The sequence below is a fragment of the Xyrauchen texanus genome, chromosome 31 (genome assembly GCF_025860055.1).
Source record: "Xyrauchen texanus isolate HMW12.3.18 chromosome 31, RBS_HiC_50CHRs, whole genome shotgun sequence".
Taxonomy (NCBI): Eukaryota; Metazoa; Chordata; class Actinopteri; order Cypriniformes; family Catostomidae; genus Xyrauchen; species Xyrauchen texanus.
In genome coordinates this window covers 21,460,042-21,487,385 of record NC_068306.1, presented here as the reverse complement: position 1 = coordinate 21,487,385, position 27,344 = coordinate 21,460,042, and the positions used below count along the sequence as shown (strand labels likewise).

Sequence of the window (27,344 nt, the reverse complement as noted above, 5' to 3'; positions counted from 1 at the left end):
CGTGGTTCCCACTACCATAAGACCGGAGCAGGCATGTCTACTGTGGAAAGAACTGCAAAATCTCTTGGCAAAAGGGGCCATAGAACATGTTCCCCTTCCAGAGAAAGAGTCAGGCTATTACAGCAGATACTTCCTGGTTCCCAAGAAGGGTGGGGGGGTTGCGTCCGATTCTAGATCTTCGAGGCTTGAACCGCTCGGTCAGGGTGTTCAAGTTCAAGATGCTAACTGTCAAGTCTGTCGTGTCTCAGATCCAAAATCACGATTGGCTGGTCACGATCGATCTCATGGACTCATATTTCCATATTGGTATTCTGCCACAGCACAGGAAGTTCCTGAGGTTCGCTTTCGGGGACGAAGCCTTCCAGTATCGGGTTCTTCCATTCGGCCTAGCCCTATCACCCCGCACATTCACGAAATACATGGATGCAGCACTGGCTCCTTTGCGACTCCAGGGCATCCGCATTCTGAATTATTTAGACGACTAGCTGATACTAGTACAATCTCAAGAACTGGCAGTTCAACACAGAGATATCGTCTTGGCTCATCTAGGTTCTCTGGGTCTGAGACTCAACGTCCAAAAGAGCGTTCTTTCTCCAACCCAGGAAATTACCTATCTAGGGATTATATGGAACTCGATCACGATGCGGGCACAGTTGTCTCCCGCTCGTGTCAGGTCCATCCAGAACTCCCTGAGCAATCTCAGGCTAGGTCAAAGTTGCACTGTTCGTCAGTATCAGCGAATACTAGGTCTCATAGCATCTGCGTCCACGGTGATTCCTTTGGGCCTTCTCCATATGAGACCGTTTCAGCTGTGGCTAAAAGCCAGGGGATTTCATCCAAGGGCCAGTCCCCTAAGGCAAATAAGGGTTACGCGCCGAGCGCTTTGTTCCCTTTCTATGTGGTTCAGACCCCGGTTCCTTACCTTGGGTCCCACTCTCGGTGCGTCATGTCGTCGCTTGATGCTAACGACAGATGCCTCTCTGACGGGTTGGGGTGCGATCTTAAGTGGTCGTCCAGCCCAAGGGGAATGGGAGGGTCATCAGCTCGATTGGCACATCAACTGCCTCGAGCTGATGGCGGTATTTCTGGCCCTGAAATACTTTCTCCGACATCTGAGAGGCTGCCATGTCCTTGTGCGGGTGGACAACATAGCAGCAGTCTCCTACATAAACCATCAAGGAGGTCTACGTTCTCGCCACCTGAATTTGCTGGCACGTCGGATTCTCCTTTGGGCCCAGGGCAAGCTCCTTTCAATCAGGGTAATTTATATCCCTGGACGCCTAAATGTGGGAGCAGATTTTCTGTCCAGACAAAACATACCGAGGGGCGAGTGGAAACTCCACCCCGAGGTAGTACAACAAATTTGGGAGAAATTTTACAGAGCAGAAGTGGACCTCTTCGCCTCTCAAGAGACTGCGCAATGTCCCCTCTACTTCTCTCTGAGTCACCCAGCCCCCCTGGGTCTGGACGCGATGGCGCATACGTGGCCCAGAATGTGTCTGTATGCATTGCCCCCGGTTTCTCTGCTCCCGTGTGTCTTAGCCAGAGTTCGCCAGCAAGGGTCTTGCCTCTTACTGATAGCCTCGCTGGCCGAACAGGATTTGGTTCTCAGAAATGAAATCTCTCCTCAACTGCTCGCCTTGGGCGATTCCGGACAGGAGGGACCTTCTGTCTCAGGCACAGGGGACGATATTTCATCCCCGGCCCGAATTGTGGAGACTTCATGTTTGGCCCCTGAAGGGTACCAACTGAGGGACACAGGGCTGTCGCCTGAAGTTATCGAGACCATTCTTAGTGCTAGGGCTCCCTCCACCAGAAGAATCTACACCAATAAATGGGGTGTCTTCGAAAAGTGGTGCAGTTTACATGGTGCAGATCCAGTTAACTGCCAAATTGTTTCAGTTCTTGACTTTCTGCAGGAAAAACTGTCAGCAGGCATATGCCCCACTACTCTCAGGGTTTATGTGGCCACCATTTCGGCTTGCCACGCCTTGATGGACGGGGTGCCTTTGGGGAGGCACCCTCTACTCGCTCGCTTCATTCGTGGAGCTGAGGCCTCCTGTTAGGACCAAAACTCCCTCATGGGACTTAGCAATAGTCCTGGAGGGTCTGGTTGAAACCCCCTTTGAACCTATAGAGTCAGCGTCTGACAGACTTCTGACTCTCAAGCTGTTTTTTCTTGTGGCGATTACCTCTCTTAAGAGAATCGGGGATCTACAGGCTCTGTCTGTTTTGCCGGCCTGTTTAGAGTTTGCCCCAGGTATGGCCAAAGCTATCCTGCATCCTCATCCTGACTACCTTCCTAAGGTGCCTTTTTAGACACTACACCCTGTCACTCTGGAAGCCTTCTGCTCTCCGCCGTTTTTAACGCCGGAGCAGGAAAGTCTTCACGGACTCTGCCCAGTCCATGCCCTTCAGACTTATGTCCACCGCACTAGCCAGTGGCAGGGCAATTATTTGTCTGCTATGGGGGCCACAACAGGGGGGCAGCCACTACCAAGCAGACTATGTCACATTGGGTGAGGGATGCTATTGCCCTGGCCTATGAGGCACGCGGTCAAGCTTCACCAGTAGGTGTCAGGGCTCACTCCATCAGCGGGGTCACCGCCTCTAAAGCCTTGGCTAGAGGGGTCCCTCTGCAGCAGGTTTGTGATGCGGCAGGCTGGTCCTCTCCGCACACATTCATCAGATTTTATAGTCTGGATGTTCATGCTACTCCGGGCTCTTACGTCCTTGAGTCGACATCTCAAGCTCACGTCTGAGCAAGTTTGTGATGCGGCAGGCTGGTCCTCTCTGCACACATTCATCAGATTTTATAGTTTGGGTGTTCATGCTACTCCGGGCTCTTACGTCCTTGAGTCGACATCCCAAGCTCATGCCTGAACAAGTTTGTGACGCAGTAGGCTGGTCCTCTCCATGCACATTCTTCAGTTTTTTATGGCAGGCTCATGCCTGAACACGTTCGTGATGTGGCAGGCTGGTCCTTTCCGCACACATTCATCAAACTTTATGGGCTAGATGTTTCTGCTACTCCGGGATCTTACGTCCTTTAGTCGACATCAAGCTCATGTCTGAGACCTCTCGCGTTTTTGTGAGCACACATCACAGCCGTAGGGGTCCAGACAGCCCCAGTGCGGCGGCGTGGGTATTGCCTTCCCCATAGCGCTTAGCAAAAGCGCAGCATCATAGTGAAGCTTTTTGTAAAGGGAACGTCTCGGGTTACATGTGTAACCTTTGTTCCCTGAAAAAAGCGGAACGAGATGCTGCGCTTTTTTGCCGCACTGGGACGTCCCAGGACTGCTCTTCAGAAAAAGGTATCTGTTGACACGCTGGTGACGCCTCTATTTTATAGCCTGGCCACAGGTGCATCTAATGATCATCACCAGCCGAGGCTATAAATTCAGGTCAATGTTCATTGACGTGTTACACACAATTCACAGCTGTTCACAATGCAAGATTGTTCCCCGTAGCGCTTAGCAAAAGCGCAGCATCTCGTTCCGCTTTTTTCAGGGAACAAGGGTTACACATGTAACCCGAGACGTTTTCCTTATTATACCCTTTTGACCCTTGTGTCTATTTTTGTTTCTCTGTTTTGTGGAAGCTCGGCTTTCCTTGTTTATTTGTACTTTGCTTTATTTTAAGTAAAGATAATATTTTAAATAAAGATTATATTTTTTGGGAAGAAACACAAGTTTCCTGACTCATTTACTGAGTTAGCTCAGTGGTAAAACACCTTACACTTGAGCACTGCAGACCTGGGTTTGATCCCTGTCTACGGCAGCCTCATTACACAGAACTTTCATATTTGATAAAATTGTATCCAATGGAGCCTTATTGTAAAGTGTTACCACAGATCTATTTTACATCAGCAATCTTGGAATCAGTTAGTGATTATGCATTAGGCTTTGATGTTTTGCCTGTTCATATTTGCATGAATGCAGCGCTTAGCTTCTCAAGTAGAGCAGTCCAGCAGGGTTATTGGGCTCTTTTGGCTGTCACTGTTGTCTTGGCTGAGGCCATCGTGAGGAAGCAAGCATGAGGCGGGGGGAAGGGCATGCGTGTTTTGGCCGAGAGGGTGAGCAGATCAGCGCAGTTGCATGTCTGTGTGGCGGTGATAAGATCCTAGGATTGTCCTACTGTGACAGGTGTGCTCGGCACCCTGACCTTCCACTCCACAACAATGTGATTAACCCTGCCTCACCATCCACCAAAGATCTACTGCCTATACCCATCATGAACACCCACAATATGCCGACAAAACCTTACATTCCCTCCAACCATGCCTAAGCATCTACAGTGCATGTCCATTTACAACCATATCCTTTAACTTCCTAAGACTGCATGAACACCACTGCAGTATCTAACGCTACTACTGACAACAATCACAGTAAAATTGCTAAATAATAAAAGCTTCTCAAATACTGTCAGAGACAATGTGTCAGCTGTGGCAGATGAGTTTTTAGAAAAGACATCTTCTGGGCCTAGTTGTTTAAAAAGTTGCATGTAATGGAAATCACATGTTTTGCTATCGAGGATCAAGTAATCCATCTTACATTTGTGTTTTTTTTTTTTCAAAGCAACACTGGATTGGATCACCCTGATCTAGATACAAACTTTTCAAGATTACCAAATCCAGATTACCAGTGCTCTAAATGGGACTACATATCAAAATGTAGACTACTAGCTATGTAAAGAACAACAGGTAGAATAGCCAGTGTGGGGTCACTTTAAGTGTTTTTATTTGAAGAGACAGAAAACAGCACAATAAAACAATTAAAACATCCCCTTCTATTTTCAACCTCCGCCGTACTCTCTGAATGAAAGACTGGCTGGATGTGCAATAAGGCATGACATTGTTAGAAACTACTTTTGACTGGTTCATCTCTGATATTTGTGTCATTGTAATGAATATACAGTGATAAATTAAATGTGTTATTCTTGTTTGATATTGACAACTGTTTGGGGGATTATTTTATGTCCAAAATCAGTTATCTATATTTTTACTGTACTGAAAGCCTAATGTCAGGGTTACTTTTGAAATGTATTCCACTACAGTTTACAGAATACATGCTGTAAAATATCATTTGTAACGTATTCCATTAGATTACTCAAGGTCAGTACAATATTCTAAATATGTTTTGTTACTTCAGCACTGGTAGATTTTTTTCACTTGTTTTGACTATAAAAACTCTGCCAGTACAGTAAAAATGATCAAAAATAAGATTCTTCCCTAATATCAAAGGTCTTACTAGAAAAAAGAAATTATGATCCAACGTGAATTTTCTTGATAAAAAAATATGATTGTTCCTGGTAACGTGCATGTAAAATGGCTAGAAATAGCATTTTAGTTTAGCACAAAGCTGACACTAACTGTGCTGACACAAGGTTTATTTCTATTTCTTCTGCTCCAAACTTACTTCTCTGTCTGCTCGTATTAATGTGACACATCACAAGAAAGTGTTTAACCACTGTTCAAATGCTCTTTGGATCGCATCATATAAATGTTTTCCAACTGAATACAGTAAATATTACAGTTTTTCTCAGTCGCTTTGGTACATTTCTCGAATCATCCTCGACATTCGCAAAACAGTAAGTGCATTTGTGTCAATGAACATGTCAGTGCCATCAGAATGACAAGTCCTTGTGTCATTATGTATGGATAAGACAGTCAAATTGCTTAGTCATGTTGTCCAATATAACATTGTACTCTGGAGGGATTTTCTGATGTAAACTATGGCTAAAGTTTTGATGACAATTATTGTAAATTGTAGGTTACACCTTAGTGTATGTGGGAGTTTGATTGCAAGAGACTGGACAAGATTCACATTTACACTTTTACTGTTTGTACTGTAATTTGTTGACAGACCATGTCATTGCGATACAGAAAGGAAAAGACAGCACTGCATAGCACAAAGAAAAAAAACTAAAGTAGAAATGTTAACATATGACAATCTCCTTAGGGAAAACTGTACATGCAGTGCAGTTTTCATACACCTCCTGACGTTCCTATCTATTGGGCCACAAATTCTCATCCACATCACAATGAACATCTTCTCTTGCGATGCAGCGTGGAAAGAATCTTTTAGAGTGTCTTATCCAGCATCTCCAGGCATCTGCTGTGATGTCATCCCACACTGCATCCATGGCAGCCAGAAGGGTCATCTGTGTATGTGGCTAGCGATCATATACTTTCCATCTCCATGCTGAGAAAAATTCCTCAATGGGGTTAAGGAATGGGGAGTACTTAAGGAACTCCATCAGCATCCTGTTGTGGGCTGCAAACCATTGCCTGATGATGCTGGAGCGATGGAAACTATCCCAAACTATCACATACTTTGGCAGGTCATCTCCAATCTGACCCCTCTCTTGTTTAGGGATGAGATCCCTGTAGAGAGTGTCTAAAAAGGTGACAAGACACTCTGTATTGTATGGCCCAATAATGGGAATATGCGTTAGCACACCATTCTCAGAGATAGCAGCACCCATGGTTATGTTCCCGCCCCGCTGACCTGGCACATCAACTGTAGCTCTGTGGCCGATGATATTTCGACCATGCCTTCTGCGTTTCGTTAGGTTGAAGCCAGCCTCATCCATGTAGATGAAGCTGTGAGGTGGTTCACTTGCTTCCAGTTCCATTATATGCTATATCCAGAAGACACAAAATTAGTTTTATGAATTACATGCATTTTCATTTTGGGCAAGATACAGTTACATCAAATGTATACAGCACATATTGCATCTTTTCTACAGCCATAGCAAATGTGTAAAGGTCACACTTACTGTGCTGTATATCCCTATACAATGTTGTACTGTTTACTGTGAGTTACAGTTGCTGCATGCTCATACATGTTTTACCTGTACATACTGGTAGCACAGCTCCTTCACTCTTTCACCATTTCTTTTAAATGGAACAGTGTACAGCTGCTTCATATTCACTTTGTTTCTTTTCAGCACCCTGTCAATGGTTGAGATGCTGACTTTTGGGATATTTTCAAAGATGTTGTGGTCCTCTATAATGGCATTCTTTATCTCCCTTAGTCTTATGGCATTGTATTCTACAACCATGGTGCAAATAGCCTCCTCCTGTTCAGATGTGAAAAGGGGCCCTCTGCCACCCCTGTGAAGTTGTCTTGCAGTCTTACGTGGAAAAAATATAGTAATACAAAACACAAAATTGAGTAAGATAAAATGTCACTGTTTACATGTAAAGTATACTTACTGTATATTGTAAAATGCAAGTGGAATACTGTAATATTGTATGAAGCATTACAGAAAGCATACAGTACAGTGCCTATTGTTAGATTACATACCTGTTCTGTCGACGAAAAGTCTGAATGATTGAAGACACAGTTGTTCTCCCAACATTTGGCTGCACCCTTCGACCATCCTAGGCCATTGTGAGCCCATGATTGAGAACGTGGTCTACAAGTGTGGCTCTTATCTCATCAGGAACGTGCATATGTCCTCGACCTCTTCTGCCTCTTCCTCTGTTTTGCCTCCCAACTCCGCCACACAGCCTCAGTCCTCTTCCTCTTCTTCTTCTCCTTCTCTCTGGCTGTTGACCCCGTCCAATTCCTTGTCCATTTCCATTATCAGACATTGTAACATTGTGTTGTGCTCCGGCTATATATATATACTTGCCAGTTGATGGTTCATGAGATGCACCTTCGTTAGAGAAAGTCAAGATTCACCTGGGAGCAATTTACCAATTCAGGACAGATTTAGAAAAAAAGTCTAATGGAAATGTATAGAAATATGCTTGACATATTATGACAACTTGTTCAACCATTTTGCATGTAAAGACTTATGCTATGAACCAGGGGCGAAAATGTCATCAAAATGTTGGGGGGGGACAATAAACATAACAATTCTCAAGAGCAATTTTTGAAGGGGACACCAAGGTTTTTTTTTGTTGTTGCCCCTTTTGCATTTGTATTATTTTATTTCTTAAACAATTATTTTAAGAATATATCATTATATTATTTACAATACACATATTTTAATGATTTTTTAGACAACCCATTTTCAATATTTGATCCAGTCCGATCAGATTACTTTTGAACAACTGGGCCCTGGTCGTTTTGCTCATGGACGTCGGTAAGTTTGAAGCAAAGTTGCGGCAAGTTTGTCAGAATTTTTTATAAGGGATATCTTTTTAAGGCAGCATTCTACCCTTTACAGAACCTCATAAGTAACTGATTTTGAATGCTCTACATAGCTAGCCACTCTGTGTGTGACGCAAATAACACTCAACATGGTACATGCGACTCGCAATTGATTTCAATTGCTTTTGAAGTTAGCATGCTGTTGTAAGCTGGAGGTTTGATACTATAATAAGCATACAAATACACAACACAATCAGTTTTAAATGTTCCATGTAAAAACAAGTTAAGCTCAATTGACAGCATTTGTGGCACAATGTTGATTTCCATAAAAAAATATTTTGACTCACCCCTCCTTTTCTTAATTTCATTTATTTTATTTTTTTTTTATGTGATGTGAGATGTGAAGCTTATCATTTTAGAAAATCACTTACATTCATTATTTTGTTAAACTTATTTTATTTGAGTTGTAAAGTTGTTTAAATCATAGTTTGTTATCGTCAAAGAATTTAATGGTTTAGAATTTATGGCATTACATTATCACAAGTTGTAAAACTAGACATAACATTACACAGAAATAGATTAGAAAGCCATATTATCACACAAACATTTTTTTTTTAATATTATTTACGTCTTTTGGCCATACTAGTAAAACTGTGAGTATTTTAATGTTTACAGATTTTCTCAATTCACTTCCATAAGTGCCTCACTGTAACCCAGATTTTTGCTTTTTTTTTTTTTTGAAAAGGAAGAGCATGTCAAAATAAATGTTTATGGAAATCAACATTATGCCACAAATGCTGTCGATTGAGCTTAACTTGTATTTAACCCTGTAATACTTTTAATAAAGCTAAACAATTTTTCTGAAGAGTACTGTGATATGTACTGAATGTAATATGTGAGTACATTTAAAATAAATATTTTCTTACCTCATCTGCCATCTTCTCCATGAAGGATCCATGCGATGATCAGAATTTGGCCAAATTAATTAGAAGTCCTACCTTTTGAAATTGCGTTTACATCGACAGCTCACTAGGTTTTGGAACATAGCTAGTGTTTCTATATTTCTTGTGATTCATTCTTTAGAAAAGTTAAAGAGATAGTTCACCCAAAAATAAACATTCTCTCATTATTCACTCACCCTCATGATATCCCTAGTGTGTATTACTTTCATTCTTCACCAGGACATATTTGAAGAAAAATAGAAAAATATCTTAGCTCAGTAGGGCCTTAAAATGCAAGTGAATGGATATTTCTCTTTTGAAGCTCCAAAAATCGGAAATGTTTTTAAATTCTAAAACATGCTTCTGGTCGGCACCGGTACACACGTGTGACGTAATCGCATTGGCATTTGAAACACATGAGAACTGAGGCATATGAGTCACAGCTGGAAGAGCAGCGCTGTTTACAAGTGAGAAGGAGGAACGCTGTACAGTAGCTTAATTGATTTTGGTTTAGATATGTAATTATCTGTTTCTTTACTCACAATAGTGTGTTTGTGTGCTTATCCAGGATGTCTCAACCGAGTGGAGAACATGAGATTACCTCGGGTATCCATGGCAACATGAATACGTCACACGAGAGACCGATTGGACTCCACCCTCTTTTAAATGTTGGATTATAGTTAAAATGTACTTAAATATAGATTTTTTTTCGCACCAAAAGTGATCGTGTCGCTTTAGAAGACATTAATTTAACCACTGGAGTCGTATCGATGACATTTATGCTGACTGTGTGAGTTTTGGACCTTCAAGAGAGAAATCACCATTCACTTGCATTTAAAGGACCTACTCAGCTAAGATATTTTTTTATTTTTCTTCAAATGTGTTCTGCTGAAGAAAGAAAGTATGGAAACTATGTCTTCTCTCAGGCATATATATTCCCCTGCCAATTCCCCCTTTTTTGCTCTCTTTCTATAACCCCCCAACACACACACCTCTCTCTGCCTTTTTCTCGCTCTCCCTCTGTGATGGAAGGACAGGCAGTGAGCTGTGTGGCTGGGAAGAAGCGAGGACGCCGCGGCACACATTAATAATGCAGAGCCTCAGCTTCCTTCCAGCGCCGCGGCCATGGCACTGGCCCATCGCTGTCACCAGGGGGGAGCTGGGAACATTCTCTCTCTCTCCCTCTTTCTAGCTCTACTTCTTTCTGTCTCTCTCACACAGAAACACAGAGGACTCTATCCAGATCTCCAGGTCAGCAGCTGGTACCTTTTGCTATCTCCGACAGCACCACACACTGCTATTCTGCTGTTCTATTTTTCCTTATTTAAAAAAAAAAAAATCTATATGTATGTTGGTTTGAAGGTATTTAGCAATCATTACAATTTCTCTATGTAATTCCCAGACCTTTCAGAGGCTAAAGCTGTGGCACCGATAGAAGCTGTTGACTCATAGTGCCCTAGGTTTGAGTCTGACCTGCGTCATGTGTTGATCCCCCTTTAACAGCCCAAATTTCCTGTCTGCACTCTAATTTCCTATATAAATGAAGACAAATAATAAAAAAAAAAGTAATAAAAAGAGTAAATACTTTATAAATAGAACTTTTTCAAACCACTCACTTCTGAATGTATGCACTAATGTTCTCTCTCAGGTTATCAGAGTTTGTAACAGAATCTTTATGCAGTTTAGGGTCAGCAATTAAACTGGACTCTGAGCAAAACCCTGCTGGAAATTCCAGCTTAAGATGGAAGCTGTGTTTTGGAACATTGTAGCTGGTTATGAGCTGGTCCAGGTTGGTCCTTAGCTGGTCGACCTGCTACCATGTTCCAAAAAACAGCTTGACCACCTTGAGCTTGTATGACAAGCCGGTAGCTGGTCTATGCTGGTCTCCCAGCTTGGACTACCTAAAGACCAACTTGGACCAGTTACCATGTTCCAAAACACAGCTACCAGCTTAAGATGGATTTTCCAGCAGGTAAACCCCACCAAAAGTGACAAAAATGCCCCAATTATTTAACATTTGGGGACAAAATGTTTACATATAGATCTTGATATTCTGTTATGTTCTAAGCATAATCTAGGTGTAGGTTTAGTATGAGTGTAGTGTATGTTTGTTTATTCAGTACAGAGCTGTACAATCTATCCTAAGGACCAGAAAATTATTTAAAATGCATTCTAGCAGAGCAAAGGAAGTATTTTACATAGATGGATAACACTCTGTCTTCAAAATGCCCTCATAAAGGTACAATACCCCTGGAAATCAATTCCACTGGGGAAAATATTGGCCCTTAAAATTATTATAGTTTTTTTATTAAAAAGTGAATTTGTTACACTGGTACAGCTTATGGTTTCTGTCCACAGAATTCACATGTGAGTGACTGAGGCCCTGTCATGTACTCTTTGTGTGGTGATCTGTAGCACAGACAACCCCAGACCTGACAAAAAAGCAATCTCTCCCTTTTACGTTGCTGCTGATTCACTTTCAAAGACTATCTGTAAGAGACATTGGCGGAGTATCAATAATTCATTGTCTTTTAATTGTTTTTTTTTTTACGTTTAAATGTCAGACGGTATCTTAAGAAGGAATGCAAGTGATATTAGAGTTGCAAGAAGAGGGACAAAGACAATCCCAGCAGCACTTCACTCCACATTCTTCAGTGCATCTTCACTGTCATTGTTAAACTATCAAATGTTTCAAACATCAAGATCTCATTTGTCATGTTGTGATGGGCAAAGAAAGCAAAAAAACTCGATGAAACATGTTGATCTCCAAATGAAATATCTTGTCCCATAGCTTTTTATTTTACGGTTTGGAACAACCTATAGGATTTGCGAACATTTCCATATTGTTATATCTTTTTTTTGTAAGTTTGTTGCTGTTTCTTAAAAAACATGCAAATAGACGGACATCAGAGCTGTAAATCTTTGACACAAATACATGCATTTGTTTTTATTCACAAAACCAGCCCATAGTTCTAATCAAATACAAACATTGCTGCTCTTTTTTAAAAGATTACGCTACCGGCAATGTCATAAAAAAAAAAAGTTATTTCATTCAGTGTGTTCAATTGAGCCGAGCAATTTCTGTAGAGAGCTCTGTATAAAATCAGAACAGTACACTGAGAACACAATAATCTGACAATCCGTAATATAAGGTAACATAACGTGACATCACAGATTCCTATGTAACGTGATATCACGTTATGTTACATGATGTGATATGATGCAATCTGACATAGTACAATAAAAGACTGCCAGTGCAGTAAAACAGATTAACCGAAATGTTACAATTGGAGCTTACAGTAGTAACAACCCTACAGAAAGAATGGCATTTTTATGTTTCAATGTCTCTGTCGCTGGAGTAGGGTTTTCTTAATACATATTTGTTCTTGTTCAATTCATTCAGAAAACTAGATTTGTAGATTTCTGAATATTTACTTTCCCTTGAAAGACAGACATTGATCAGTTTTCAAAACTGTAAATTTAAATCAAACTAAAATCAAAAGAAAAAAATTATAAAATAAAGAGTTTTTTTAAGTAAGAACGATGGTCCTAAATTACAATAGTGCTTGCCATTAGCCACTAATTTTAAAATATAGCCATAAAATTTACATTCTCTACACAAGTACTGTATCTTTTCATACGTGAACAACATTAACACCAAACACAGAAATTTTGTTGATTGTCCACACTGAGTCCGCCATTTCTGTTTGTCAATGAACAGTTCCCATGTCTAAGCCACAGAAAAAAATCTGCTGGAAAAAGGGACAAAAGGTACCAAAATGGAAACATATAAAAGGGAATGAAAGTTGCCATAGATATTTGTATTTATGTTTAATTTTTGGTTCAAGGAATAAGTAGGTGCATCCATTACTTGTTTGATTCTTTTTGTATTGTTACTGTATTGTTCTGTATCTTGTGATGAATTTTATATAGTTTTCTTGTGTTTCTCTCTTTTTTCATGTAGTTTGTGTTTGTCAGCCAGTGTTGGTGCCCGAGATGATGATCCAAGCGAGAGTTGGCATTGCACTTGATGGCAGAGCTTTGGGTGGAGGTCAGAGATCTCAGTCCTACTGGAACCACCGGAACGCCGCACCCGTCGGCATTATCACCTTCTTAGAGAAAGAAAAAGAGAGATGGGGAAAGAGAAATAGGTTGCACTTAGTGGACATTAAGATATGGATGACAAAAGCAAACCAATTCCAAATACATATAGGCCCATGTTTACTAAAACTTTAATACAAGATAAGCACAATGTTGATTACCTCAAAATTGAATTTCGACTTTCCTTTTCTTAAAAAAAAAAAAAGAAAGAAATTGAGGTTCAAGTGAGGCACTTACAATGGAAGTGAATGGGGCTACATTTTGGAGGTTTTAAAGGCAGAAATGTTAAACTCATGTATTATTTGAGCTTTAAAGTTCTTTAAATTGTCATTTTTAAAGCCAATTTAGGGTTTTAGGGTTTGGTGACATTACATTGTCATGGCAGCGAAGTTGTAAAATCGGCTCTAACTTCCCACAGAAAAGGTTAGTAATCAATATTATCACACCAAAGTCATGTTAACACACATATTGTTAATGTCTTATGGCAATACTTTTGATTGGCCCCCATTCACTTCCATTGTAAGTGCCTCACTGTAACCCAGATTTAAGCTTTTTTTAAAGAAAAGTAAGGGACGAGTCAAAATAAATTCTTGTGGTAATTAATATTATTCCACAAATGCTGTCAATTGAGCTTAACTTGTACTGAATCTGGAACATTCATTTAAGTGTGGAATTTCTGTACCCCTAGCGTCATCAAATGGAATTGCAAATGGAATTGCAAGAATTATTTTTTAGTCAGGTTTCCCGAACATTCCCTCCATGTTCCATTTATCTCCAAAAACAGATAGTTCCACCCCATTTTCACAGCATTGGTTGAGTCAATGTTGCTGTTTCAGGCTGTTCGGAATGCTCAAGCAAACAATGTTTTGACAGAGCCAGTAAGTTACAGAGCCAGTCAACCAACAAATCGCTTACAGTACAGTCAAGACAACTCTTGGAATGATTTCTTTTAAATATGCTTATCACAGGATATGACAGTTAGTAGGTTTGGCATTGGCATTGACTTTTTATTTTATTTTATCTTACACTGCTATGAAAACATCTAGACAGGTGGTGCTAGGAAGGAGGAGGGTAAATGTGGTTTCGGCAGCCAAGATTGCATAGGAAGAACTTATCATCTTGAGCCAGAGTTTTCTGACATTTGTCACTGCAAATTAAGATGGAATAGAAGAATGTATTTTAATATTGAAAAAAATACATACTTCAGCTTTAAACTACAATGTCATTATATTTCATTCTCAATTTATTTATACTACTTGTATATACTATACAAGTTAAGCATAGACGAATACACAGATTTGGTTGTGCATCCTTTTGCTCTCCCTCCTCTGCAGATGTGTGATTCATTTAATTGCTCCCTCTCCCTCTTTCCTTCACTGTTCTCTCTTTCCTTCCCCCTTCCTTTTCTCCAGCCATGGGCCATGGCCCTGGCTCCACGTGAAACCTGATATGCCACATTCATTATTTAGTCACCACGCAGTCACGTCGAGCGCCTACCTCACTGCTCTCGCTTGTAACTCTTTCTCTGTCTCTTTCTTTCTCTCTGTATTCTTTCAGTGTCTATCAGCTGGCATCTGCGGCTCAATTCAGGTGGGCTCTGAGACCAGGCCAGGTGAGGAAAGTCAAGAAGCAGCATGAGGGGGTTTGAGGGGGGCTACAGCTCAGGCAATGCTTTAGTGTAACGCTACTGCAGCACAGAATCTCACACATTCGTCAACACTTGCCAAAGCCATGGGTGGCCAACATATCCCCACTTACATGATCACACGTGCACTAGCCTACACACTCACAAAGACACAATATATGCTATACTCCATATAAAACCATTTTTAAACAGCATATAGCTAATTATTTTATTATTATTATAAATGCATAATTGAGAGAATGCATGGAATATCTGTGACATTTGTCAAACTGAAACTACTGATGGCAAAAAGGTGGTTAAAGTGGTGAAAAACTCAATGTCCAATGAACAGCATTTTTGGAACAAGCTAATGTTTATTACCCCAAAATAAAAAACATTTTAAATTCGACTTACACCTTGGATCAGTCATTAACATTATGCCACAATTCATACAGAATGCTTTCGATTGAGCTTGAAGGGATAGTTCACCCAATGAAAATTCTATCATCATTTACTCACCCTCATGCTAGCCCAGATGTGTATGACTTTCTTTCTTCTGCAGAACACAAATTGTGATTTTTAAAAGAATATTTTTGCTCTGTAGGTGCAATGCAATACAATTGAACGGGTGCCAAACTTTTTATGCTCCAAAAAGTAAATAAATTCAGCATAAAAGTAATCCACATGACTCCAGTGTTTTAATCCATATCTTCAGAAGTGAGATGATAGCTGTGGGTGAGAAACTGATAAATATTTAAGCACTTTTTTGCTTGAAATTCTTGTCCCTGCCCAGTAGGTGGTGATATGCATGAAGAATGTAAATCACCAAAAACACAAGAAGAAGAATGTAAAATTTAAAGTGGAGATTGACTGAGTAGGGAGGAAAATTTATAGTAAAAAAGGACTTAAACATTGATCTGTTTCTCACTCACACCTATCACATCGTGTTTGAATACATTGATTGAACCTTTGGAGTCGTATGGATAACTTTTATGCTGATTTATGTGATTTTGGGATCTTTAAAATTTTGGCATCCATTCACTTATATTGTATGGAACTACAGAGCTGAGATTTTCTTCTAAAAATCTTAATTTGTGTTCGCAGAGGAAAGAAAGTCATACACAGTAAGTCATACACATCTGGTATGGCATAAGGTTGAATAAATGTTGATTTTTGGATGAACCTGCTTAAAAATCCTGCTTAACCATCATTAAATTCCCACGCTTAGGGGTTAATGCTGGTTTGGTGCTGGTCTAGCTGGTGGACCAGCATAGCCATGCCTTTCACCATCAAAACCCATCTGGTGAAGTTGGTTGACCACCATGGTCTTTCAGGTGAAACTGGTTTAGCTAATTAAGAAGCCTATTTGGACCACCAGCACACCAGCATGGAGGACCAGCACAAAATCACAACATAAACTGGTGACCAGCAATGCTGGATTTTTTAGCAGGGCTATTCCTTGAAATTGTCTTGAACCTAGAACATTTCTTTAAAAGAAATAATGACCAGTCACAACACCTAAAATACACATTCACTCATACAATTATATACATTTGTTTTTATCTTTATTAAAATAATAATAATTTGTTTTATTTATATATCACCTTTCCATGAGCTCAAGGTCGCTCAACAACAAAAGTGCATGTATGGACAATACACAGGAGAAAAAAAACTGTTAATAAAATCTTAATATTGATTTAAAAAAAAAAGCTCATGGCTATTCATCAGCTACCCATACACACAGATACAGAATATGAGCCAGGCTTAATGGACTATGCTAGAATGCTCCCAAGGCAACACAATCTAAAATAATGGTGTAAGTCATGGTAACAGGAGTATTTCAAAAGACACCAGATTTTCAGCAGTAATTTTTCTTTACTTTTTTGGAGGTTACACAATCCATATGTTCTAGCAGAGGACAGAGTCCCTTACACATGGCTCATGTCAGGGCTTCATCGCACCTCTCAATGCAAGCATCTTGAGCCATTTTGACCTCAAATTAAAAAAAAAAGAGTTACAGATAGCGTCACAGACAGGGATTTGACAAGGTTGCCAGGTAGCAAGTAATTATGTATCTACAATAGATACACACAGAATCAGTCACTCTTCCATCTATAGTAGCTTTATGATGTAATGATACGCCATACAAAATGTCCAGTAATCACTGACTCCATTTAGAAAAGTCAGTGGCAAACAGACTCAAAGTTGAAACTGCTTGATATTTTAGCATAGTAGTACATAGCTTGCTACATGTCACTGGGGTAATGCTGCAGCTTGACACTTTGCTCAATAGATTACATTGGGAACTTTGACACAAATCATGTGAAAGGACCTTTAAAAATATTAACTCTTGCAGCTAAGTGCAAGTATACTGTATATTGTGTTTAGTCTGCAAACGACAGCAGTTTAATCTTACTTTAATCTTACTTTTTGGGACAGCATCTGAAAAAGACTAGAAAAAGAGAGTTCTTTGAAAATTTCAGCAAGCTTTTCTCTGTAATTTTAGTGTAAAGCCTCAAGCATGCGTCTTTGTGTCTAGTCGACAGTGGCGGGTAAATGTGTAAAATTACCTGCCTATGCGCATAAATACACTGGCTGTTAAATTATAAATATTGCGAGGGCGTGACATAGTTTACGCCATTCAACACTTTGATAAGCCTTTTTATAGCTAAACTATTTATTAAAGCAGTGTCAGACAGAATCTGAAGAATGACTTCTGACAAATATCCTCCACAACACCTCTCAAATAAACCTTTGAATTATGCATAATAACAGGAACATTGATCACAGCAGAGGATTTTGACGTTCGTCAATGAACAAGCAGTGCTTGATGGCTGTAGCAGCGGTGCATTAAAGGACTAAACGTAAAGAATTAAAGAGACAAAACTTCTCAGAGAGAAAACCTGTTATCTTGGAACTCTGCACAAATATAACCTCCTATAATTATCTATTAATAATTGTAGCATTATGATAAACATGTTTTTTTTGTTATTATTATAAAAAATAAAAAACAGGAGAAGATTTTAAAATCGTTTGTCTAAAGAATCGCGATTTGTAACTGAATCGATTTTTTTCCCCAACCCACACTTCTACACTATTCTGCATAATTTTGAAGGGTAAGTAGTGCGAGTAGAATTTTAACACTGAAAATGCAACAAAAGAAGTGTGCTATGACTACCCGGATGATGCACATCTTCAACCGAATGTTAGACACTTCATGCACTTAGCGCTCGCGGCTTGTACGGTAGTAAAGTTACCTGGTTGCGTTGCTGGTCTGACAAAACAATTGTAAATAAGAATGTGGTAACTAGCAAAATATCAGAGAAGACATCCCCTTACAAATATAAGTTGAACGATTTACCATCACCCCGCACTGTGTAAATGTGTGCATTGCTTGACATACAAGCGTTGAATTGAGTGTGGCTAACGCACTAAAGCAAGCGGCAACATATACATACGTTTGAAACGTCAATTCCGTCAGCTGTTAAATAGCAAGTACTTCTGTGTAGTAAAAAAAAAACGTAAAGTGTTCTATTTGAGACAATACTACATTTTGAAACTTCATACACTACACGGCTGACTGCATAGTATACATCGTAAATGCATAGTGTTCAGTGCATCATTTGGGACACAGCTTCAATGTTAGCCTCGGCTCAGTCACCATTCACATTCATTGCATCTTTTTTAGACAAATTGGTGACTGAGCCGAGGCTAACATTGAAGCTGTGTCCCAAATTTTTTTGGTGAACTAAATGTTTAGAAGTGCATGGAAGCAATGCAAGTATTGTGCACACTAAGTTCGACTCTGGATCAATTAAAACAGAAACATTTCCTGCTGCTTAATTTTAACACCTGAATGAAAATTTGAGTAAATACTGAAATGGTCACATGTGAAATTCAAAAGCAAAAGCATTGTGGGTGTGTCATGCACACGAGCCCTGAGAATTTGCTGGTTGTGACCTTTGCCTTTTGACAACCCTACTAGGAGTGACCTTAATGCCCAATCCTCTTTTAGAAGACATCCCCACAAGCTACCACTATGACACCTGACCTATGACCTTTCACCCTATATCTGTACAAACAGTTGACACTGAGAAGAAGGTTGCTTTGTGTGGCAACATGTGTTTCCAAGGACAAATTTCCTGCAAGGTGTCAACCAACAAATCCACCATCTTAATCTGTGTTTATTGATTTTCATATGAATAAGTAAATAATAAGTTACTGCTCCTCTCTGTCGAGGGTTCAGTTTCCACAAAGAATCACTGGTTCAGTGTTACTGGCCTACATTATGTCAACGAGAGAGCAGCTGCATTGCTGCCATTCGCTTTAATAGCCTGTGGTAAAAAGTGTGGGTTAAGGTCCATGTTAAAGGGATAGTTCACCCAAAAATTACAATTCTGTTTTTATTTACTCACTCTAATGCTGTTCCAAACCCGTACGAATTTCTTTCATCCATGAAACACAAAAGGCAGACTATTAGCCTCAATCAACATTCACGTTTAATTATATGGTAAAAACAGCATCAAAATGTTTCTTCCACAGAAGAAAGGGTCAATCCCTTCTTCTATATCATTTTCTATATCCTATTTTAAGAACCATGTTTTTAAAAACTTCCTTGAGATGTCCAGAAATCAGCATATTTACAGAGCAAATGGTGTTTCAGTTATGTCTTCTCTCAGTCTGCTTATGACCTCATTATGGCCTTATGTTCCTACACATCTGAGATACAGCGTATTTCACTCATATGCCCTTCCCAATCTGTCTGTTACTTCACGTCTTTATGACCCTGCTGAATGCAATCCTGCTATCTTGTGTACCTCCACTGTGTGAATGTGTGTGTGTGTGTGCGTGCGTGCGTGCGTGCGTGTGTGTTAGCGTGTATTTATCACTTTGTGGGGACCAAATGTCCCCATAAGGATAGTAAACCCCAAAATATTTGACGTTGTGGGGACATTTGGTCAGCCCCCATGAGGAAAACAGCTTATAAATCATACTATATTCTACTTTTTGAAAATGTACAAATTCAGAAAGTTTTCTGTGAGGGTTAGGTTTAGGGTTAGGGGAAAGAATATATCGTTTGTACAGTATAAAAACCATTATGTCTATGGAAAGTCCCCATAAAACATGGAAACCCAACGTGCGTGTGTGTGTGTGTGTGTGTGTGTGTGTGTGTGTGTGTGTGTCAGGGTGTCAGATGGAGGTGCATGATGACAGCTTCTCCCCCTATTCTGAGCACTGATACCACTCATCTCAGATCAACCACTATCTTTCTGAAGCCGATCTCATGAGACACACGCTTGTTTACCTTGCTGTCTAAAGGGCACTAACATTATTTTAAACTTGAAAATAAACAATTTTGTTGGATTATAATGATTTAAATCAAAGAAACATTGTGACCTAAAATGAATAAGAAATATATTAGATTCAGTAGTATTTGTAGGTCATTAATAATAATTATCATATTATCAAATAAGCAAATATGTGACATTGACCATTGACCTCTTTGTACAAAAAGCTTCCACCGAAGCATACAAGATGGTCTTTGAAACATTCTCAAATCAGACTGGATAACATGGATCATCAGGTTTTGCACACATTTGTGGAGTCCATGGCCATGCTGTCATTAAAGTAAAGGGGGATGTACCAAATACTAATAACTTCTGAAATTAGTTTTCTTCTTGCAATATAGTGCAAAAGTCATATCAACTACTTTGTGGCTTTAAGGTTTTTTAGTTTTTTTGTGCTTTCAGGAGCTTGACAGCCAGAGTTCGCATGACAGCCCACTATTCAATTTCAATATATGGCAAAAAGCTGAGCAAAGACTTTAAAATTAAAATTCCTTTTGTGTTCCACAGAAGAACAAAAATCAAACAGGTTTTAAGTGACATCATAGTGAGTAAATAATGACAGAATTTACATTTTGGGTACTACTTGCTACAAATCTACTTTTTTTTTTTTTTTTTTTCTATTTTTGCTCCTTTAATGAAAATAGTTCAAAACAAAGCCCATGTAGGATCAGCCATTTTTTATTGCCTGACTGAAACACTGCTTGTCTAATTTTGACTAAATGTTGATTAAACATATATATATATATATATATATATATATATATATATATATATATATATATATATATATATATACTGTGTGTATACATACAGTATATATTGTATTATTATATTATATATTACCAGATACAAAATATATAAGAAACATTTAATTTAATATTTAATAATAATGAAATGAGAAATCAATAATGATATGTAAATAAAAAATTCCTCATGCTATTTAGAGACAGATACATATGTATCCAGGGTTGGGGAGTAACGGAATACACGTAAAGGGAATACATTCTATATATAATTGTATATAATACAAAATATAAGTAACTGTATTCCACTACAGTAACAATTTAAATAATTGGTATTTAAAAAGTTCAATTCAAAAAGTATTTTGATTACTGTAGAGATTACTTTGAATTTTATTGTCATTTGTTTTTAATATTTAGTCCTTTCAGATGGAAACATTTATACGTATAAATGATGCAATCCAAAGTACATTTGACCAGCTGTGAAACACTTTCTTATGATGCGTTACATTAATACGAGCAGATAGAGAAGTAAGTTTGAAGTAAGTTTGGAGCAGAAGAAATAGAAATAAACCTTGTGTAAATTGTCAGCTTTACGCTAAGCTAAAATGCTATTTCTAGCCATTTTACAAGCACATGTTACCAGGCACAATTATATATTTTATTAAGAAAATTCACGTTGGATCATAATTAATTTTTTCTAGTAAGACCTTTGATATTATGTCAAAAATCTTATTCTTGATTATAATTTTTGTATTGTTTTCCTGTAAAAATATCTAAATATCTATTTGATTGATCTTGTTTTAGAAACAACACTGCATAAGATATTTATGTTTCAGAGAATGTTTTTTTAACATGTGTATTTTGTCTTACTGTACTGGCAGAGTTTTTATAGTCAAAACAAGTGCTGAAGAAGTAATCCAAAGTATTTAGAATATGTTACTTACCTTGAATAATCTAACGAAATAGGTTACAAATTACATTTTACAGCATGTATTCTGTAATCTGTAGTGGAATACATTTCAAAAGTAACACTCCTAACCCTGTATGTATCTAAATAATGCTAACAAACACATTCATATTCACATGCATTAAATAAACAATCACAGTCACAGGTTTGGAGTGAGCATCAGTCCAGTGAGCCTCCTTTTTTCCCCATGATTCTTTTATTTCCATTCAATAATCGCAGGCTTCATAATATAATTCCCCACATCTCCAGTCGGCTAGGTGTGAGGTGGCAAAGGCCTTGACTGTCTGCACGTTACCTCCTCCTCTGTCTCTCCCTCCTCTGTTTTTATGGCTCTCTAAGAGATGCCAGAAATGCACCATGAAAGCTACAAACCACCCAGTGCTGCAGGATCAGTCCCTCACTGTTCTATGGACCCTCACTATTAAATATGTACACAAACAAAGAACTGCCCTGTTACTGTTACCGCACAACCATCAAACACAAATATGAACATCAGTTTAACGCAAGTGCAGGAATGTTGTGGATGCTGGTTTGCTGTTGATACAACAGGATTCTTCACTAATTTGTAGCTTTTAGTCCATGTCTATTACATTTTAGGGCATCTATTACTCATAAAAGTAGACTTAACTTTAGAATATATGCACATTTTTGTCTGGGAAGATTGATAACTCATCGTGCATTCATGGGCGTATCCAAATTTTTGTCCAATAACAAGTTCTTTAGAATAAGATTGTCCCACCCCCTAATACCACCTATCACTGACTTGAAATAGCAAGTACCAAATAATAGTTCATGGCTGTGATGTAAACTAAAGGAAATTGGCTATTTTTATAAAAAGGGGACAAACCACTCGATATTCCCTGGCCCATCTTACTGTTTCAAAAGGAAATGTATCAACGCAAGAAAGAAAAATGCTCTTGTCAAGTGATTTCATGGGGTCTTTAACCAGCAAGATTTCCTTGATTGACCTGGTTCATCAGCAAAAGTTTGCTGTTTAGACTGTTTGTCTTCCCATTCACCATTAATTAGTACATAAGAAGCATGGAGTACTATACAAACCAAATACCAACCTCTACGTGCTTTCACATTCTTTTCTCAGAACAAGCGTCATTCTGCTGGATAGGCAGATTTCAACAGTAAAGGTCAACCCAAACACCAGTATGACGTAATGTGACGTTTAGAAGTTTGAATGTGCCAATACTGACAAAAATATCATGCCAGCACACTGCAATCCTGATTTATAGATTCCTCAACATGTTGAGAACATAATGACATTGTGTGCAGAAAAGACAAATAATCATACTTGAAGAGCCCAATAAATTTGAGTTTTGTGGCTTTCAGTCCATGCATGTTAGCTTTGAGGTCAACTATATGCTAGTGCACTTATAAACATAGTACAAATGTCCTTTTAGAAGATATACACATTTAAAATTTAGTCTTTCTCTTCCGTGATAATGGACCAAAAATGTTTATGATTCATTCTGTCCTACACAGATTTTTGTCCAATCAAATGCTATTTAGAATGAGTATTTCCCTGCAACTGTCCAACAAGTAGCAAATCATTGCTTGTAGCTGTGATGAAAATTAAGCCTGTTGGCTATTTAAAAAATGTCCCACTCAAACTTCCTGTTTCATTAATAATTATGTTAAAACATACAAAAGTGATTATGGTAGCATAGCATAACTGGTAGCATACAACTTTGTAACCACTGTACACACAACATCTAGCAACGTAACTTTAAATTTGAATCCACAAATGAACTCTCAGTAGTGAAATATGAATAAATGTGTTGTGCTCTATTTGGTTTGCACAGTGCTGGTTCAACTCCATCTAGAAGCGATAAAACAGCAGGTGCAGCTCATCTAAGACCCTTAGCGAAGCTCCCATCATGGTAGGCACTGGAATTAACATCTATTTAAGAAACCATAAAACGGCTGCGCTTTATGTTTTAGACACATTGTAATCACCGGGGCTCTCTGAGACGCCATCAGACGTGACCTTGTTTGACTCCATACAGACTGGACAGCTGGCCGAGCAGACGTGGCATGGAATTATCAGACCATTTTTAATGACTGAAATGTTAACGACAAGCCATCACCCTGCCATTATTATTTTTACTGATGGTGTTTTATTAATAATTCTCTAATCAGCAAACAAAACAATAAGAAATGATTTATTTAAAGGTTTTATTTGTGTGGAAGTCATTAAAATTCAAAATAGACAAATCAAAACCTTGCACTCACTAAATATGGAAGGTATCAATAACAATTGCACTTTTTTTTAATACTTTTTGTATCTCAGATTAATAAGCAGAGACAACTATAAGACATTTTTAGGTTAATTTCCCTGAAAAGTGTAAACACTGTCTCTGTGATACTATCAAAACATTGATGTTTGTTTGAGCATTCTGAACACCCTAAAGGGCTGTTCACACCAGACTGGTTTTCAATTGTTTTCCTGTGTAAACATGCACTAGCCAAAAGTCTTTGAGCATTGTACCATCTTTCACTGACCACGTTTACAAGCACTTAACAGTTTATTCCAGGTTTTTTGCAGAAAGCAGCGTTCTAAAATGCCATGTAAACGATATGGGATTAAGAGAAAGCTGTTTAACACACCTGGGTTTCTCCCTGAGAACATGTATGTGGTCTGTATGTGTGTGAACAGACCAGGAAAACAAATGTCATAGGATGGAGCCCAGCAACAAGTCAACACAGTGGCAAGAATTCAACATATCTGGGAGTGCAATAGGAAAGCACGTACATTATAAAACCCATTATAAACACAAGCGTAAAATGTCGACTGTCCCTCACGTTCTTCTATATGCGCTCATACATAGGGGGAATACCTAAGTTTTACGTTTATGACAACAACAAAAAAAAACTATTGTAGCGCAATTCCACTGCAGGTCACGTTGGAAAGTGAAGGAAACAAATACAGCAACAGCTCTGAAATAACAAAATAAAATGAAGCAATTGTGAATAAAATAGCGAAGTCTTCCTCAGATGCCATGTTGGTTATTAACACAAGAGTCGCAGGGAAATGACGTTACTGTGGAGAAAGCTGCTTACTGATAGAGTCGCATGTATACAGGAGTAATGAGTACGCCTCTTATACAGTGGATGTAAACGGGAACGCGACTTCTCGCATTAAACGGCCTTCTTGCATCAAGCTTACATTTTTAGATGCCGTGTCAAGTTAAAAAGAACCTTAACTGTTAAAAACATATCTCGAGACACTTGCGTTCTGCTCTATGTGTGGTGCTGCATCTAGCTTTTTTTAGGTTTAGTGTGAACGGCCCATTGGCTTGTCCAATGGTGCAAGTCTGGGTTAGGTCTATCTGTTTGTCCAACCAAATGGAATACAGGGGGTATATTTGAGAAACTTTAATTGTAATTTTTCAATTCCATTTGATGTTGCTGATGCTGCAGAAATTATACACTTCACCTTTAATAATTTCTTCTACTTTTTTTTTTTACTAATAAGACATTAGCAACAGGAAGAGAGTATAATATCAGTCATACAAAGAGAAAAACTAGACACAACTGGGCAGATTGTTTTCTGAAACTGAATTGTTTTTCCCCAATCAAACTGTACAGGCAACACTCCAAATTCTGCATGATAATCAAGAATCTCAACAGATCAATGTATGTCAAGCTCAAGCATTCAAACTATGGGTGTATTTAGCTTCTCAGAATGTTTATCTGCTTCAAAATGGATTAATGTGCTGAAGGATTTTATATTGAATATATTTTTGCATATATACGCTTTTCTATCAACAACAAAAGTGGAGACATAGTGAGACATCAAAGTATTTATATATTACGACAAGATTTTGTAATGTGTTTTAAACTCAATTGAAAGCATTTGTGGTATGTTGTTGATTTTGACAGAAACTAATTTCTATTTACCTCTGTAAAATAAATGAAAACTGTGTTTACCGAAATCTACTTTCAATGGAAGTCTATGAGGCAACTGATGCTTCATTCGTTGCCCCATAGGCTTCCATTGTAAGTGAATTTCTATCATTGTAAGTGCATTTCAACTGTTTCAACAGATGCTTGTATTTAACCACAATATTCCTTAAATACAACATTAATATGACAAGCATTCCAGGCAATTTAAAGATGAAGATCTTGAAAATGATAAAGACTGATGAAATAAATGGTAAATGGTCTGCAATTATATAGCGCTTTTTTTAACCTTAAGAGGTTACCAAAGCACTTTACACTGTGTCCCAATCACCCATTCACACTCACACTCATACACCAATGGTCAATCAATTATGAAGATCTTGAAAGATGTGTTTCTCCACTAAAACTCTACAACCTATTTTATTTGTGACAATAACAAAATCTTCCTAAAATACCTATATGTATTCTTTCAACTACGTCAAATTCATCAGGAACAATTCGAACACTACTCATATTACTGACTCTGTACATGCCAGATGAAAGCCCTGTGGCCAGATGGACCTTGTCGTTCATAAAAACAAAACAATACAAACAAATATGTCCACATCATGCCCACTTCCAGTTGAAACATTACAATGGGCTGATGTACGCATGAATGAAACCACCTTGATCCAATTCTTCATCTCACACAAAGGACCCACACCTGGTAAAATCTGATCTAATGAATGCGGGGACCTAAAAAATGGGCCTTACTGGAGAATGTCATGTCTCAGAGGAGTGTCCTAGTACAGTGTCACAGAGGCAGGATGAGAGAAGAGTGATGTGATGCCGCGGTGGGGGGTAGATTAGAACAAACCCCATGGTGCATGCCTGCCCATCTCTCCCTCCCCCACCACTGCCAGTGCCACCTGTCACCCCAAAGCCTCATCACCCAGCCTAACCCTCAGCAGAGGCTCTCATAACACTACTCATTCATGTCTCATACAGTGGCCCCAAATATTATATGGACACTTTTGGACACTTAAAGGAATACACCATTCACTTTTAATGTATCTTATTTTCCATTTAATCAAAGTGAATGGTGATTGATGCTAACATTCTGCCTAATTTCTCCTTTTTTGTTCCAAAGAAGAAAGTAAGTCATGCAGATTTAGAATAACTTGAAGGTGAATAAATGATGAAAATAATTTTCATTTTTGGGTGAACTTTCACTTTAATACACATTTAAAATGTATGAATTTCACTGCATTAGATAACAAAATAGCAAATAAAAGTGTCATTTGCAAACAAAGTATGTTAAACTTTTCCAGAAACCTATTTTTTCTAAGCCAGTTTTGCAATTTAACCAACTGATGTCAAGAGTTTAGTTCACACAGATTTCCAAGCAGAGTAACCACAGGTGGGACTTGTTTAACTAATGTTTGTCAACCAGTAAGTGGCCAAAAACAATTTTGTGAAATGTATTGCTTGAAAAGTGTGCTTGTGCTACGGTAGTTTGTTTTTTAAAAAATTGATATTTTTTATATAATGCAAGGATATTTCTAATTTTTTATGTGTGGCTTAAGTGTCCAAATACTTTCTGGGGCCACTGTATACAGTT

General features: G+C 38.5%; 2 protein-coding genes across 2 annotated transcripts in view; both read right to left on the bottom strand.

Moving 5' to 3' along the window:
* The window catches only part of LOC127624720 (tetratricopeptide repeat protein 1-like), a 472,844-nt gene that overhangs the window by 166,197 nt on the left and 279,303 nt on the right, over positions 1 to 27,344 (bottom strand). The gene's annotated exons all lie outside the window — the stretch shown is intronic.
* Positions 11,568 to 27,344, bottom strand: part of LOC127624723 (CXXC-type zinc finger protein 5-like) — a 29,295-nt gene continuing 13,518 nt past the window's right edge. Inside the window, 1 exon segment of the mRNA XM_052099579.1 lies at positions 11,568 to 13,158. Coding sequence (XP_051955539.1) covers positions 13,114 to 13,158 — 45 coding nt within the window. The 3' untranslated portion in view covers positions 11,568 to 13,113.